The sequence below is a fragment of the Muscardinus avellanarius genome (assembly GCF_963383645.1).
Source record: "Muscardinus avellanarius genome assembly, chromosome: 4".
Classification (NCBI taxonomy): Eukaryota; Metazoa; Chordata; class Mammalia; order Rodentia; family Gliridae; genus Muscardinus; species Muscardinus avellanarius.
In genome coordinates, this window is record NC_137789.1 from 71,399,474 (window position 1) to 71,415,108 (window position 15,635).

Below are 15,635 nucleotides of genomic sequence, written 5' to 3' on the forward strand. Positions count from 1 at the left end.
TAAAGGATACTGTGAATCCCTTACATAATACATAGCCATACATTTATACACAGCAATGCTCCAGGCTATAATATCCAGTTTCACCAAACTAAGGTCAATTGCCTTAGAGGTATTTGTAGATGTGATTAGCATGTATAACCTGTTGGATTTAAACAGATTGCCCTCATTAAAGTTGGTGGGCCTCATCCAATCAGTTGAAAGCCTAAAGAAGAAAGATTCAAGTTTCCTGAAGAAGTAGAAAATTTGTCTTAAAACTCCAACAGAGAAATCCTGTAACATCAACTCCGACTTGAATTTCTAGGCCTTATGGTCTGTACAGAATTTGGACTTGCCAGGCTCCCAAAACATGAGCCAATTTGTTAAATCTTTCTCTGTACACACACACACACACACACACACACACACACACACACACACACACACTGGGTTCTGTTTCTCTGATTAACTCTAATCTACTCTCCAACACAGTAAGGAATACTGAAAACAGATAAAGTTCTGGTTTTGAGATACTACATGGTATGGTAGAAAGTGCCTGGTTCTGAAATCATAGACCAGAGTTCTCTGAAACAACTGACTTAAGAGTCTTGGAACCTCATTCCTCATCTGTAAATTGGGGAAAAAATTATCTGACTTAGATGGCTATTGTGTTGGCTAAAGTTAAACATTGTATGTAGAATACCTTCAAGGTTCTTAGCTCACACTAAGTGCATGGCAATCTACTATGCTGAAAGGAGATGTAATGTTTTGTTACTCAGCACTCTGATTTAATCAACCTGATTCTCTTAGATGTCTTTAAATGTGATACGGTTACTTTACTTGGTACATGGGAATATCACACCAGTATCATCTTCTGGGTTAAGTAGATGTACACAGAATTTAAACATTACTTGAAATTAGTTCTCCCCACTTATCTGGGTAAGGTACAGGGTAAGTTTGTTTCCACTTTGAATTTAGAACCTAATGATCTCATGAGGTTTTTATGACAAGTAAATGTAGTAAAAAATAGACAAAAGTGCTCAGCATAATCCCAAGCATATACTAGATAGATGCTCAACACATCTATGAGATTTTGTTAAGGGGATAGTTAGGCTTTTGAAAATGAGCTGGATCAGTTGCCGCACTAAAGGAGAACCTGCTGCTTTACCATCTAGGAAGATGGAGCCACAAGATCAGAGGGGTTATATTTCTCTTAACAGTGAAGTGCAGACAAGAAGAAAAATACAGAGGATGCATAAAGCTTAAATAATATAAAAGAGATGTCAAGGGAAGCTGAGCAAGATTTCATAGTCTTTCGCCTACTTATCAGATCTGTGAACTTGGTACCTGATCACATCGTTAGTCGGAGACTCTAGAGTACTTTCGAAGAAGGCCTGCCCAAAGAAGGCCTGCCACTTTGCCAGTGGCCAGGTCATCCTAAATGAGGCAGACACTGGGCACTGTAAGAAATGAGCCAAATCAACAAATCTGCCAGCAGGGGAGAGCTTGTTCTGGTTGAAGTCCCAACGGCTGGAAAGCATTAGAAAAACAGTTCCTGCTGAAAAATTGACGGTGTGGGGAGAAACGTGACAAATTGAACACACAAATTACATATCCAACTTTCCAAACAGGCCTAGGGCTCTTTACCAAGTCTTCCGCTTCCTAAAAATCAAAAGCTAACACACCCTTTTTGGTTAGAACGGCATGCAGCCTCCTTTTCCCTTTGTCTTCGACACACTATCCTTCCTCATGCTTTATTCCTCTTCCCCACTGCATACTCTTCCTCCTCGGCCTCGGAGCTCCCGTCCGTCCGGAGACACGCTCCGCGGTCTGGGTGCGGGCTCCCTCCGCCGCAGCGGGGCCGGCGGGCCTCACCTCCTCTGCGGGGGGCGCGGAGCCGCCCGCGGGCTCTGGCGGTGACGTCGCGGCCCGCGGGGTCGTTGACGTCACTGTCGCAGCGGTCCCGGCGCAGCGCTGGCTCGGAACTCACGGCGGCCCCGCGGTCGGCCGAGCGCGGCGAGGGCGCCACGTGCCGCGGCCGTCTGGGGTCGCAGGTCCGAGAGGAGCCCGCGGCGCGGCCGAGCCCTCGCGCCCCCAGCGCGCGGCAGCGGAGCTCGGCGCCGGGATGCCCGGCCCCGCGGGCCCGCGAGGGGCGCCGGGCGGCCGCGGGCGGGCGGCTCGTCTCCCCGCGCTGCGGCGGCGCGGCCCGGCCTGCGGCGCGGCGTCGTGACGTCACGGAGGCGGCGGCCGCGGTTGGCGCAGGGTCCGCGCTGCAAAGTGTGAATGTGAAGGCAGCTCGGGGAGGGCGGGAGGGAGGGCCGGGCTCCGGCGGCGGCGGCGGCCCGAGCTGGTCGCTGGTCGCTGGTGGCTGCTGCGGACCCGCGCCCGGCTCTGCGCCTCCCGCTGCCGGCCGCTTCCCCGCAGACCGAGTCCGCCCGGCTCGCACCGGCCCCCTCGCGGCCCGGCCGGGCTGCTGCGAGCGAGCGCGGCTCCCGCCGGCTCTGCGCGCCCGCCCCGCCGCCCCCTCCCAGCCCCGGGGCCGGCGGCCGCGAGCGGGCGGGCGAGTTCAATGGAAGTATGCTACCAGCTGCCGGTGCTGCCGCTGGACAGGCCGGTCCCGCAGCACGTCCTCAGCCGCCGAGGAGCCATCAGCTTCAGCTCCAGCTCCGCGCTCTTCGGCTGTCCCAACCCCCGGCAGCTCTCGCAGGTAATCGCCCGGGCCCGGGCGGGGGCTCCGCGCTTTTGTTCCCGCCGCCCACCCGCTCCCCGCCGCGGCGCCCCGGCCCTCGCCGCTCACCCAGCCCGGCTCGGTCCATTGTTTGGGGACTTCTGGGCTGGCCCTGGATTCGACAGCCTTTGCTTCTCATCCCGGCGCCGTCCACCCTCAGTGCTCCGGCCTCCTAGACCCGCACCCGGGTGGGAACCCTTTATTTACACCCTCCCAGGTCGTCCTTCCCAGTTTCCAGATGTTTAAGCCTCAGGAATGACTTTTCCCTCTTTCCTAGCTCTGTCCGCGGCTCTGTCTGGAAGTCGGGCCCCTCTGCTCAGCCGGGGGCCCCGGAGCACACCTGTTCACTCCTCGGCACACCTGCCCCTTCCCCCATGCCTGCCCGGCTCGGCGCCCCGCCGCCCGGGCTCCTGCGCTCGGCGGTGCAGGGGGAGGGTCTTGCGGTTCTTTGAACAATAGGCCTGGATGCCCCTTGGCGGTCTTTTCTCAGACTCCTCTTTCTTTTCTGCGGATGGGCCTTCAGTATTGTCAGAGAAAGAAGTCTGCAAAGTTGATAGCTGCAAATCAGCTTTGTTTTTAATTTGATAAGAGGATGTTAAAAAGCGAAAGCAAGCACCAATGAGCACTGTCAGGAAGACTTGGTTTTGAATGGTTCAGTAGCAGTTGCTCCTGAGAATTGCTGTTTATTCCATGGTGATGCCCCTGACCCAACTCCTTAGTTCTGGCAAATTTTGATTGCCAGATTTAGAATAGAGAGGCAAAAAGAATTTTGCATTGAACTGAATGCCCTCACTGCCTGCTGCCGCAATTCCATGTTCATTGGCCACATTTTAACTCGAATATATTTTATTTTTTCTTTTGGTTATTATTACCTCCTATGGGAGTCTTCTCTCTCCAATTGTGTTGAAATATCTTGAGCAAGATCTGTATTTCCTCCACCACTATCACACACATACACACACACACACACACACACACACACACTCTCTCTCTCTCTCTCTCTCTCCCCCCCTCTATTTTAGGTAGTGTGGACAGCACTTTTTGTAATAGCTACCCATTAAGTATTTATCATTTGTTATTTGCTATTTTGCCTAAATTATAGAAAGACCTAGAGCCTGTATTTTAGTTTCTTTCTGAATCCTGATTTTTTAAAAATCAGACTTCTTGCACAGCATAAGGCAGTATGCTAATGAGATTAGTGCGGACTTGTAAAAATTACTAAAATATCACATTTCAAATCATATTACATTGTTACTAATTTTGAAGGTCAGATCTGTAATCTGGGTTTTTAAAAACTGCCTAAGGCATTTTCAGGTTTCAGAATGTTGAAGAGATATTAATACATTGCTGGAAAAGGTTTCTTAATAGTTATTAATGGTCTTTAATGGTACCAACTTTTATCACTTCTAAATATTATTTTATTTCCTCATATTAGCAGACATGACTAATAGCCATTTCCAGTTATGACTACATAATAAAAGCAATCATTTATTAAATTATAAAATAAGCATAAAATTGTTGTGCTCTCTGAGGAGAAAATGAATGAGAGAGAAGACTCCAAAGGAGTTAAAGCAAGGTTGATGCCAGGAATGTTAGCAGATGCCTTAATTAATCCATAGAGACCAAGTTTAACAAGTTTAAGCACCACTTTTTTTTTTTCCTTCCAGTACTGGGAATTGGACCCAGGGAACTTTTACTTCCAAGCTGCATACCCAGCACTAGTTTTTATTCTTTATTTTGAAACAGGGTCTTACTAAGTTGCAGAGGGCCTCACTAAGTAGCTGAGGCTGGCCATGAACCTGCGATCCTCCTGTCTCAGCCTCCCAAGTACTGGGATTACAAGTGTGTGCCATCATGCCCAGCTTTCCATTTTCTCTTGACTTAGTTCCTGGGCTTAGATTTAAATGGATAATGCAGTTTACAAACTATGATTGTGACAAATAAAGCAAATATTGTAGGGTTACAACATAAAACTTCTAAAGCAGAAAAAAATATTTCTAAGTCCCAAAAGTAAGTATATGGGGACTTCTTAAAGTTTGGACAGAAATTTTCCTAAATTAACACCTTTTCTGATCAAGATTGCTTAATATAATAATGATGATAAACTTAACTGGATACTGAGATTAATGTGTTTATTATTAACATCCGGGGTTTGCACATTATTTAATAAGCATATGTTGATATTGACATTTGGGATGAGAAATGGGTATTTTTAATGGAATAAAGGGAGTTGATAACCTTTATATCTTAGTGGAAGCTCTATAAAATAAGTATTTCGTTAAAATAAAAACTTTCTTTTTTTGAATTTTATTTTTTTTGGTGGTACTGGGGTTCCTGGAAGCCCTTCTACCTCTGGGCTACACTCCCAGACCTATTATTACATTTTTATTTGGAAACAGGGTCTCCTAAGCCAGCGCGCGCGGCTGGCTTCGAACCTGCGCGATCCTCCTGTCTCTGCCTCCCAAGCGCGGGGATTACAAGCGTGCGCCACCACGCCCGGCAAAATAAAAACTTTCTGTAGCACTAAATCTTTAGTTCCTAATCCTAAAGGTACTGAATTGTAAAAGTTTAGGTAGCTTTTTAATTTTAAGTAGATAGTTATTTTAACGTAGTTTAATTTAATTAAATTATTTTTCTTGTGGTACTCTCTAATACCACAAAACCAAAGGCATTCTATCTCTGAGCTACATTCCCAGGGCTATTTTTTATTCTTTATTTTGAAACAAGGTCTCACTAAGTTGCAGAGGGCCTCACTATGTAGCTGAGGCTGGCTGTAAACTTGAGATCCTCCCATCTCAGCCTCCCAACTATTGGGCTTACAAGCATGCACCACTACACCCGGCAGTTTTTTAACTTTGAAATGTTCAGAATTAGCAATCTTTTCAGTTATTTTTTACCATAGTTTGGATCCCAACTCATAATAAATATTTGTAGAATGAATGAATAAGTAATTTGGTTACCTCTGACTGTCAATTTTTTATTTATTTATTTATTTATTTATTTATTTATTTATTTATTTTTGTGGTATTGGGAGTGGAACCCAGAGGCGCTCTACCTCCGGGTTATACTCCCAGGCCTATTTTATATTTTATTTTGAAACAGGGTCTCACTGAGGTGCTGAAAGCCTCACTAAGTAGCTGAGGCTGGCTTCGAATCTGTGCGATCCTCCTGTCTCAGCCTCCCAAGCTTGGGGATTACAAGTGTGTGCCACCACACCCGGCTTTCTGACTGTCAATTTTAAACAATGGAAGGACATCAAAGTAGGCCCGCAGTTACTAATACAGAATTTGGTTTAGATCTTGAACTGTAGGCTAACAGGTCCAGGAAATAGCAGAAAAGACTGAGCAACCAAAATAGGTTTGGAGATTCTCTTGAAGACTCTGAAATGTAGACAAAATTTTCTAAATAGCAGGAAATTTGAAATGGGATGAGAGGCAGCTACAGACCATTCACACTGATGGCAGCAAAAGTTGACAGCTGACACCAAAAGGTAGGGATGGAAAGTAATACTCTTCTAAACCAACAAAATTTTAGAGGGCACCCCGGGGACATTTAGTTTAGGGTTTGAATGGTATATAACACAGTAATTATTAGTCAAAATAATGTCTAGTGGATTCTGCTCTTAAAAGCTAAAGGATTCTTTTTCAAGATTTTAATGCCAAACAGTTTTAAGTGTTGGCCTTTAAATGGACAAGCTTGAGTTATCTGGAAAATTCATTTATGTGGAACACTAGATCTTCTTAGGATGCCAAGTAAATGAGGCATTAACTTTTTTTTTTTTTTTTTTGCTGGTCTGGGGATGGAACCCAGGGGCATTTGACCTCTGAGCCACATCCCCTGCCCTATTTTTATTTTTTATTTTGAAACAGGGTCTCACTAATTTGCAGAGAGCCTCACTAAGTACCTGAGGCTGTCTGCTAACTGCGATCCTCTGGTTTTAGCCTCCCAAATGCTGGGATTACAAGCTTGCGCCACCATGCCTGGCTAACTTTTTGTTTTAAACTATCTTTTCAAAGGTTAGTATAAGCCTCCCTCCCCATACTGGGGATTGAACGGAAGGGGGGTATGGAGGGAGGCACTTGACCTCTGATCTGTACCCCAGCTATTTTTATTTTTTATTTTGAAACAGGGTCGCAGTAGGTTGCTAAGTTCTCCTCCCTAAATTGCTGAGGAAACCTGCAATCTTCCTGTCTCAGCCTTCTGAGTTCTGGGATTACAAATACAAGTTTTAAAAAATTATTTGAGTAACTAGAGTAATAGAGGAAACCTGCCTTTTCTTTCTGATCTTTGCTGTTTGGGGATATTTCTTGTTGATAACTGAGTTTAAACATTTATCTTTCAGAACAAAGTTCATTCTTGGGGGGGGGTACCTAACTATTGTATAGGTGGAGATAATGTTCTGTTCACCACCAGTGCTTTGCAGAGATAGGTGCCCAGTAAATGTGGAAGCTGAGCTAGTGTGTTGATGGGGATGACAAATGACTGCACTTAAGGTTTTATTTCAGTCAGATTTTCTGTACACTGAAAATACCTAATTTAGGATAGAAATTAGGTTTACTTTTTAAAGTAGTAGAAATGAGGTTTACTTCTTAAAATATGGTAGTATAACTGCTATAAAGAATCTGTAGGTTTTGTTTTTAATCTTTGTTACCCTTTCATCCTTTACCTTCCTTATACAAGCATTTTCTAATTGTAGTCATGTGTCCATTCTCTCCTCTCTATAGCAGTGTTCATAGTATATGACAAATTATCAAGGTCCCATTGGACCCAAAGTCCCTTGGATAAAAATTGGTTCCTCCTTCAAGAAGCTTGCAGGATTGTGGTGGGGAAAAAAAGGTAGGATTATATTTGGTATAATTACTGTATTGGAGTTGCCAAGGTGTGATGAAACTGCAAGAAAGGTATACCAAAATTTCTGGGATAAATCAGGAGTAACCTCATATGGATGTTGAGGCTTAGGCCAAGGACTGAAGATATGTTTCTAGACAAACTGGTGAATACAGGGGGAAGAGGAGAGAGGATGGCTCAGGTAGATGTGCAGTATGTAGGTCAGCACTGTCCAGTAGAACCTTCTGTGTGATGGACATGTTCTCTGCACTATTCAGTGGGAGAGTCACTGCCAAATTTAGGCAGTGGTCACTTGAAATGTAGCCAGTATGACTAAGGAAATGATTTTCAGCTCAGTTTTACTTAAATAGCTACATACAGCTAGTTTCTACTATACTGGCAGAGCAGATATGTTTAGATCATTAATGATCATCAGAAGGATGTCAGATTGATCTGTCAACATGTTTGACAAATGTTGGATGTTAGTATTTTCAGGTTTTTATCGTTACATGAAAAACTTCATTCAATTAATGCCTTCATTAATATATTATAAAGTCTTTAGAATCATTATTTGGGTCAAAAGGCAAGAATTTTATTTTATTTTAATTGCTTTCTCAAAAGGCATTTGTTTTGTTTTTGGCTTTTTTGTTTGCTTGTTTCTTTGTTTTGGTGATACTGGGGTTCCTGGAATCCCTTCTACCTCCGGGCTACACTCCCAGACACCTATTTTTTATATTTTTATTTGGAAACAGGGTCTCTTAAGCCAGCGCGGCTGGCTTCGAACTTGCACGATCCTCCTGTCTCTGCCTCCCAAGCACAGGATTACAAGTGTGTGCCACCACACCCGGCTCAAAAGGCATTTTGAAAGCCAGGTGTGGTAGTGCAGGCTTGTAATCCAGCATTTGGGAGGCTGAGACAGGAGAATCACTGTTCATGAACAGCCTCAGCTACTTAGGGGAGGTCCTTTGCAACTCAGTGAGAACCTATTTCAAAATAAAGAATAAAAAATAGGCTGGGGGAGGGTGTAGCTTAGAGGTAGAATGCCCCTGGGTTCAATCTGCAGTACTGCAAAAAAAAAAAAAAAAAAAAAAGGCATTTTGAGATATAAGGCATTTTAATATAAGATCTAAGTGATCTTATATGGTTTTTATGTCTAATCATGTATTAACAGGTACTATAAACATTATTCTGATATAGTAGATTTACTGTGGTATCCTATGTTTTATATTACAGTGAGCAAGAGTTCGTGCATTCTGAAATGTTTGTATTACTTGCGTTTCCTCTTTTGTGAATTTTTATTTGCATATCCTGTAATCGTTCTAAGGGCTCTTACATATCCAGCATCAGTTTGTAAATGTACATTATTTCAAATTTACTGTTGCCATTGTGGTTGCTTCTTCACAAACCTACATGTAGAAGCTTATACAGGGGCAGTGTATGCCATTAGTGATTTCCTTCTAAGGGACCCTTGCCACCAGCTTGTGCTTTCACTTGATGAAAAGGACTGGTCTCCAACTCAAGATTTTCTTTTAGTAGGAATTTCAGATTGTTGCTCCATGCCTCCACCTGCTGGTAGAGATGGCTCTTCATTTTCAGAAAATGATAGGTAGAGGAATACCATGGCAGGGCTGGGCAAAATATGGGAAGAAAAAAAAATTGTTAATTGCCTATCGTCTTGGAGTTTTGAATAGACCAAACTCAAGGACCTTATATATAAAATTTATGTCAAATGGTGCTTAATAAAGATGCAGTAGGGCTAGGGATATAGTTAGGAATATAACAGAAAATACCGAGAAACCTCATTTATGAATTTAGTAGACTATAATAAAAATGCTTTATTTTAGTAGTGTCACCCATTTTTCTGAGTTATATGCAAAACAAAGTAATCCATAATCAAAATTATTCTAATGCTTTGTAATAGCAGCTGGATCTGATTCTCCTTTCATTTTCATATAATTGTTGAAAAAAGATTTACATCTAGTGTTTGGAATAAATAACTTTTTCAATATGAATATATGAAACATATTTATAAGTGTGTCTATATGTATATATTTATATATACCCCTACACTCCTGTACTAAAGATTAAACCTAAGGCTTTGTGCTTTTTACTAGGCAAGAGCTGGTCCTTTAAAAAAAAAATTGAGGCAGGATTTTGCTAAGTTGCTCAGGTTGGCCTTGAACTTGCAATCCTACGACAGCTTCTGAATAGCTAGGGTTACAGGTGTGTGAATCTTTCTAATTGTCCCTTTGCCATCCCAGATGTTGCTAGACCCCAAGATGGTACCCCACAGTAAGTTTTAGAGTTGAGTTTTTTTTTTTTTTTTTTTTTATGAAGTGGCAAAGGAAAGAGATAGGTAAAGAAGAGTAGAAGGCAAAGAGAGGTAAAGGAAAAATTGTCATGCTGTCTCAGCAGAGTAGTTCTAGAAAACTGTAATGTGGAAATGGAGTATCTAATGATCAAGTCCCTGAAATACTGCGCTCATGGCTTCCAGGAGTATGCCTGATAACAGATTGTAGACTACCAGTATAACTGTATCCCACCTTGTTATTAACTTGTTGATGTATTTTACCATTCTTTAGAGCTATACAGGAATAATACCTTATATATCTGTCAATTTTTTTCCTGGTTTTTGGTTACTCCTAGTCCTGGGTCTCCATACTTCATTTCTGTAATCCTTCTTTGGGAATGAAATCCAAATATACATGATTGAAAGGGAATACATAAATAATTTTCTTCTCAATATTTTACATATTTAGTGGCTGAGCAAGGTTACATAATTTGTAAGTTTACACAATTAGAAAATGGAAACATACAAATTATGTATAAATTTAGCTCTGCCAACTTTAATTGGTTTCTTTTCTCATTATATTACCTATTTCTTGGTAAAAAAAAAAAAGGACTGATCTGTAGACTTTAAGGGACAATCTTTCTTTAAATGATGTTATTCCTTTGAGCAACAAGTCTTTAATACATTGGAGCATCTCTTTACAGACCAGTACTTATTTGAAAAACATAGATTACAAATACATACTCAATTCTAAAAACATCTGTTACTTCTAATTAAAATATAATCTTAGATAAAGCTGTTATTGAAATGGGCCAGTTGAAAAGATAATATTTAATTTATCAATATATAGTTTATATGCAATATAACAGAAATAACCTTTCATCAAAAACGACATATTTCACCTGTACTTTAAAATTAACTTGATTAAAAAAGCCTTGATTAATAAAGGCTTTTTAACCTTGGGGAATAAAAGGTATATTATACTGACATAAAAGTTTCATTCTTTTTATGTGTTTTCTATGTATGAAATAGTGAGTAGAATTTTTGGTATTATAAAAATTTCATTTTACTTTTTACATGAATTCTTCATAGTGATCATGTGTTTCAAGAAAAAATGAAGTTATTCTAAAAATAATGAAAAAATTCTTTACTTTTAGCAATGGTAGTACATTCAAACTTTTTTTTTGGTGCAATGTATTCATACATCATAATGGTATAAAGAAAATACTTTTGTAGACATACATGCACACATCGCCCAGTTAGCCCCTACCTGATCCCCACCCCATTCCCTCCCCATCCCTCCTTCCCTCCCCATCCCTCCTTCCCATGCTTGGCTTAGTGGTTGACATCTAGTTTTATAGCAATTTATCCAATATTAACGATGATAATCTCACAAAACAGTTTCATTTGTCTGGTACCAAGCTTTTGATGACTAAAAGATAACAGTTCAATATTTATTTTTTGCTTTCTTTCTTACCAGAGAATATTTTTTTCTTTTCTTTTTTTTTTTTAGGTGAAGCTATCATACATTTATTTATTTATTTTTCAGAAAAAATCTATCCTGATATGGAATATGGACTCTAGATACCCAAAACAATCTCAAAGAAGAACAAAGCTAGAAGATGTATATTTTCTGATTTCAAACCATATAAAGCTACAATAATTGAAACAGTGTAGTACTGTTCCAGAGGCAGATATATAAACCATTGGAGTTAAATAAAAGCCTAGCAATAAATTCTTCCATATATTGTCAAGTTATTTTTGACAAGGTTTCCATGAACATTTGGTAGAGAAAATAATAATCTTTTAACTAAATATTGTTGAAAAATAATAATTACATGAAAAAGAATAAAATTGGACCCTTACCTAACATATTTGCAAATATTAACTCAAAATAGATAAAAGACCTAAATATAAATCTTAAGACTATAAACTTTTAGGAGAAAATCTGGGTCATAAAACCTCACAACATTGAAATTGGCAGTGATTTCTTGGATATGATTTCAATGGTACAGGCAACAGAAGGGTAAATAAACTCCCTAAAAAATAAAAAACATATTGTATATCCAAAGACAATGTAAACAGAGTTAAAAGTTACTAATAGAATGGGATAAAATATTTCCAAATGCTATATCTGAAGGTATATTAATATTCCAACTAGAAATCCTAAAAATTAGCAACAATAAAAGCAAAGAATACAATTTAGAGATAGGTAAAAGACTAACATAAATAATGAATCTCCACAGATAACCAATCTTAGTTGTCTGTTGGATGGAAAATCTTGTTTCTCTGGTTCTGGTGTGTGTTACCTACTTCTTCTTTGTAGTTAATCTCTTTGAGTATTTTCTCTAGCGCTGGTTTTGAAGACATAAATTCCTTCAGTTTCTGTTTGTCATGGAAGCTTCTTATTTCTCCATCTAATTTGATAGCAAGTTTTGCTGGGTAGGAAATTTTTGGCTGGAAGTTGTTTTCTTTCAGAGTTTGGAATATGTTACTCCAAGCCCTTCTGGCTCTCATGACTTGGTTTGGGAAGTCTGGAGTGATTCTAATTGGTTTGCCTCTGAATGTCACTTGGCCCTTTGTTATTGTTGCCTGTAAGATTCTCTGCTTGGCTTCCACATTGGTCATTTTGACAATTATGTGGCGTGGGGCTCCTCTTCTCTGATCCTCTCTAACGGGAGTTCTATAAGTTTCCTGGACCTGTGTATCGACCTCTTGCTCTATGTTTGGAAAATTTTCTGCTATTACTTCCTTGAAGAGATTATTGATCCCTTTGGTTTCACCTTCTTTTCTCTCCTCTATTCCAATTATTCTTAGGTTAGCTCTCTTAAAATGGGCCCATATTTCTTCAATGTCAGATTCCTGCTGTCGAATTTTTTTTTTTCAAAATTAGAAACTATGCGTTCATTTTTTGAATGATCATCTTCTAGGAGCAAGATTCTATTCTCCATGTGGTCTAATCAGTTGTTTGTACTTTGAATTGAGGCCTTTACTTCATTAATTGCATCCTTTATCTCTCTTTGGCTCTCTCTGAATTCTTTTCGAAACACCTCTATTATTTCTACAGTTATTTTCCTGATTTGATCTTCTAGAAATCTCTGAATTTCTGTTTTATCAGGTTCTGATGTTGTGGGGTTGTGGGCATTCATTGCTCCATTGTTATTCCTCTTTCCCATGATTTCGGAAGTTTGTGCCTTCTCTGGGTTCTTCCCTGGGTCACTACGACTTCACTTAAGGTGCTGTGGATCTCGAGTCTATAGTATCTCAGTTCCCACTACTCCTTTACTGAGTTGTATCGCTGAGTCTCAGACCCTGGGAGTCAATCGAGGCTGCTTTAGACCATGGGGGGTGCCAGGTTGGGCGTTCTCCTATGGTGTAATATCTCTGCCACCACCACTCCCCCACTGGGTCAAGTCCCTGGGAGTACAGTGCTGGGATTTCTCCTCTAGGAGCCCTAATTTGACTCACTTTGAATGCGCAGATGGAGCTGTCGTGGACTCGGTGAATTCGCTGCTGCTTTCGCCGGTAGCAATATGGCGCCGCTGCTGCGCCCTCGGCTGTGAGGCTGGCGTATTTCTTTTCTGATTTTGAACTCCACTCTGGGTCCCTGCAGGGTGCGCTGAGCCCAGCCCCTGGGAGCTTTAGATGCTCTCTGCGCAGAGAAATCTGCCGAATCCCGCCCGGCTGTTCCGCCGCAGCTCACCTTGGCTCGCTGTCTGCCGCTCCTCTCTGGAGCTTGGTAGGCTGTTGAGTGTGTTGGTCCGGTGCCGTCCAGTGAACTCGCTGCTGCCGCCAGCAGTAAGGTGCTGCTGCCGTGTTCTCGGGCGTGAGGCCGGCGTATCTCCTCTCTGGTTTCTGAGCTCTGTTATGAGTTCCCTTCCTCTCTGAAGCCTGGTGCTGCAAGGCAAAATGGCGCCCGCCGCTTCACGCCGTGGCTCCGGCTGCAGCACTGCAGTCTGGTTTCTGGTGTCTCGTTTTTCCAGCCCTCTTTTTCTCTGTCCCTTAAAATTACATTTTTTGTTTCTCTGCTGATTGTTTTTTCTGGCTATGAAAGGCGCTGATTTTGTGGTAATAGAGATTGGTTGTTAGCGGGGTTCGTAAGCCCCGTTTTGCTCCGTTGCCATCTTCCCAGAAGTCCCCCAATAGCACTTATTTCTAATGACAACACTATTTTGCCAATTTGTGATTGCTTGTCCCTAATTACCAGACTGAAAGCTTAACAATGGTGCCTCCTCTGCTCACTAACAGCACCAGCACCAGTCCTGATAGATACTAGCCAATGGCTGCCTGACCAAGGCTGCTGCCATTCACATCACTCTCACATTCAGACTTTTAAGAGAATAAAACTGCTCAGTAGATGATGATTATTGATAAAAGACTTAGCATTTCTAGGAAGAAACACATGTAGGAAAACATGAACAGAGCTGGGCATGGTAGCGCGGTCTTGTAAATCCAGCATTTGGGAGGTGGAGTCAGTAGGATTGATGTTTGCGGACAGCTTCAGCTGCTTAGTGAGGCTTTTTGCAACTCAGTGAGACTCTGTTTCAAAATAAAGAATAAAAAAAAAAAATAGGGCTGGGGGTGTAGCTCTGAGGTAGAATGCCCCTGGGTTCCATCCTCAGTACAGAAAAAACAAACACCAAAAAACAAAAACCATGAACAACATCTTTGATAACAAAGCACAAGCTAGTAAAGGATTTGGTGGGGAGGCCAGGGGAATACTTTAATATTGGTGAAGACTGACAAAATCCAGTTTTGACAAGAATGTGAAAAAATGAGGGTTTTTGTTGTTGTTTTTTTTTGCAGTACTGGAGATTGAACCTAGAAGCATTCTACTACAAGCTACACCCCCAGCCCTATTTTTTATTCTTTATTTTGAAACAGGGTCTCACTAACTTGCAGAGGGCCTCACTAAGTAGCCTTGAACCTGTGATCTTCCTGTCTTAGCAGCTACTAATATTGGAACATTATTTAATTCAAACTTTTGAGATGACAGTAACTCTACTGGGCAAGTGAAAGTTATTTATTTATTTATTTTTGGTGGTACTGGGGTTCCTGGAAGCCCTTCTACCTCCGGGCTACACTCCCAGACCTATTTTGTATACGTTTTTATTTGGAAACAGGGTCTCTTAAGCCAGCAAGGCTAGCTTCAAACCTGCGTGATCCTCCTGTCTCTGCCTCCCAAGCGTGGGGATTATAAGCGGGCACCACCACGCCCGGCCAAGTGAAAGTTTTAAATGTGAAAACTAACCTTTCTGCAGTCCTGGAATTTTTCTAAAGAAGTTGTAAACTTGTTAAGATAATATATACATAGATTTTTGGCAAGTATTTGTAACATCGATAATAATGAATAGTGGTATTTAATTTCATACTCATCAGTGTGGGATTGGTTATATTAATGGTATTTTAGTTCATCAGGAAGTTGAGTCAAGAGCCGGGCGTGGTGGTACACTCTTGTAATCCCAGCATTTGGGAGGCTGAGACAGGAGGATCCAGGTTGAGGAGAGCCTCAGCTACTTAGTAAGGCCCTTTGCAACTCAGTGAGACCCTGTTTCAAATGAAAGAGTAAAAAAAAAAAAAAAAAAAAGGCTTGGGGTATAGCTCTGAGTTGAATGCCCCTGGGTTCCATCCCCAGTACTACAAATAAATAAATTAATTAATAGAAAGTTTTGACAAATAAAATGACTTATTGTAGCCAGATTTGTCAGGAAGAATGCATATAATAATTTGGGTAGAAAAAACTAATTGCAGAATGTAATGCTCCATTAGCCTATCAATACTACTTTCTAGCATTTGTATTTGTAGATAAATACA

General features: G+C 41.3%; 1 protein-coding gene across 1 annotated transcript in view; it reads left to right on the forward strand.

The window, feature by feature from the left end:
• Positions 1-2,545: 2,545 nt before the first annotated feature.
• The window catches only part of PDE7A (phosphodiesterase 7A), a gene marked incomplete at both ends in the record, with an annotated part of 124,773 nt that continues 111,683 nt past the window's right edge, over positions 2,546-15,635 (forward strand). The window contains one exon of the mRNA XM_080693653.1: positions 2,546-2,683. Within this exon, the coding sequence (XP_080549779.1) occupies positions 2,546-2,683 (138 nt within the window). The remainder of the gene's footprint in view (positions 2,684-15,635) is intronic.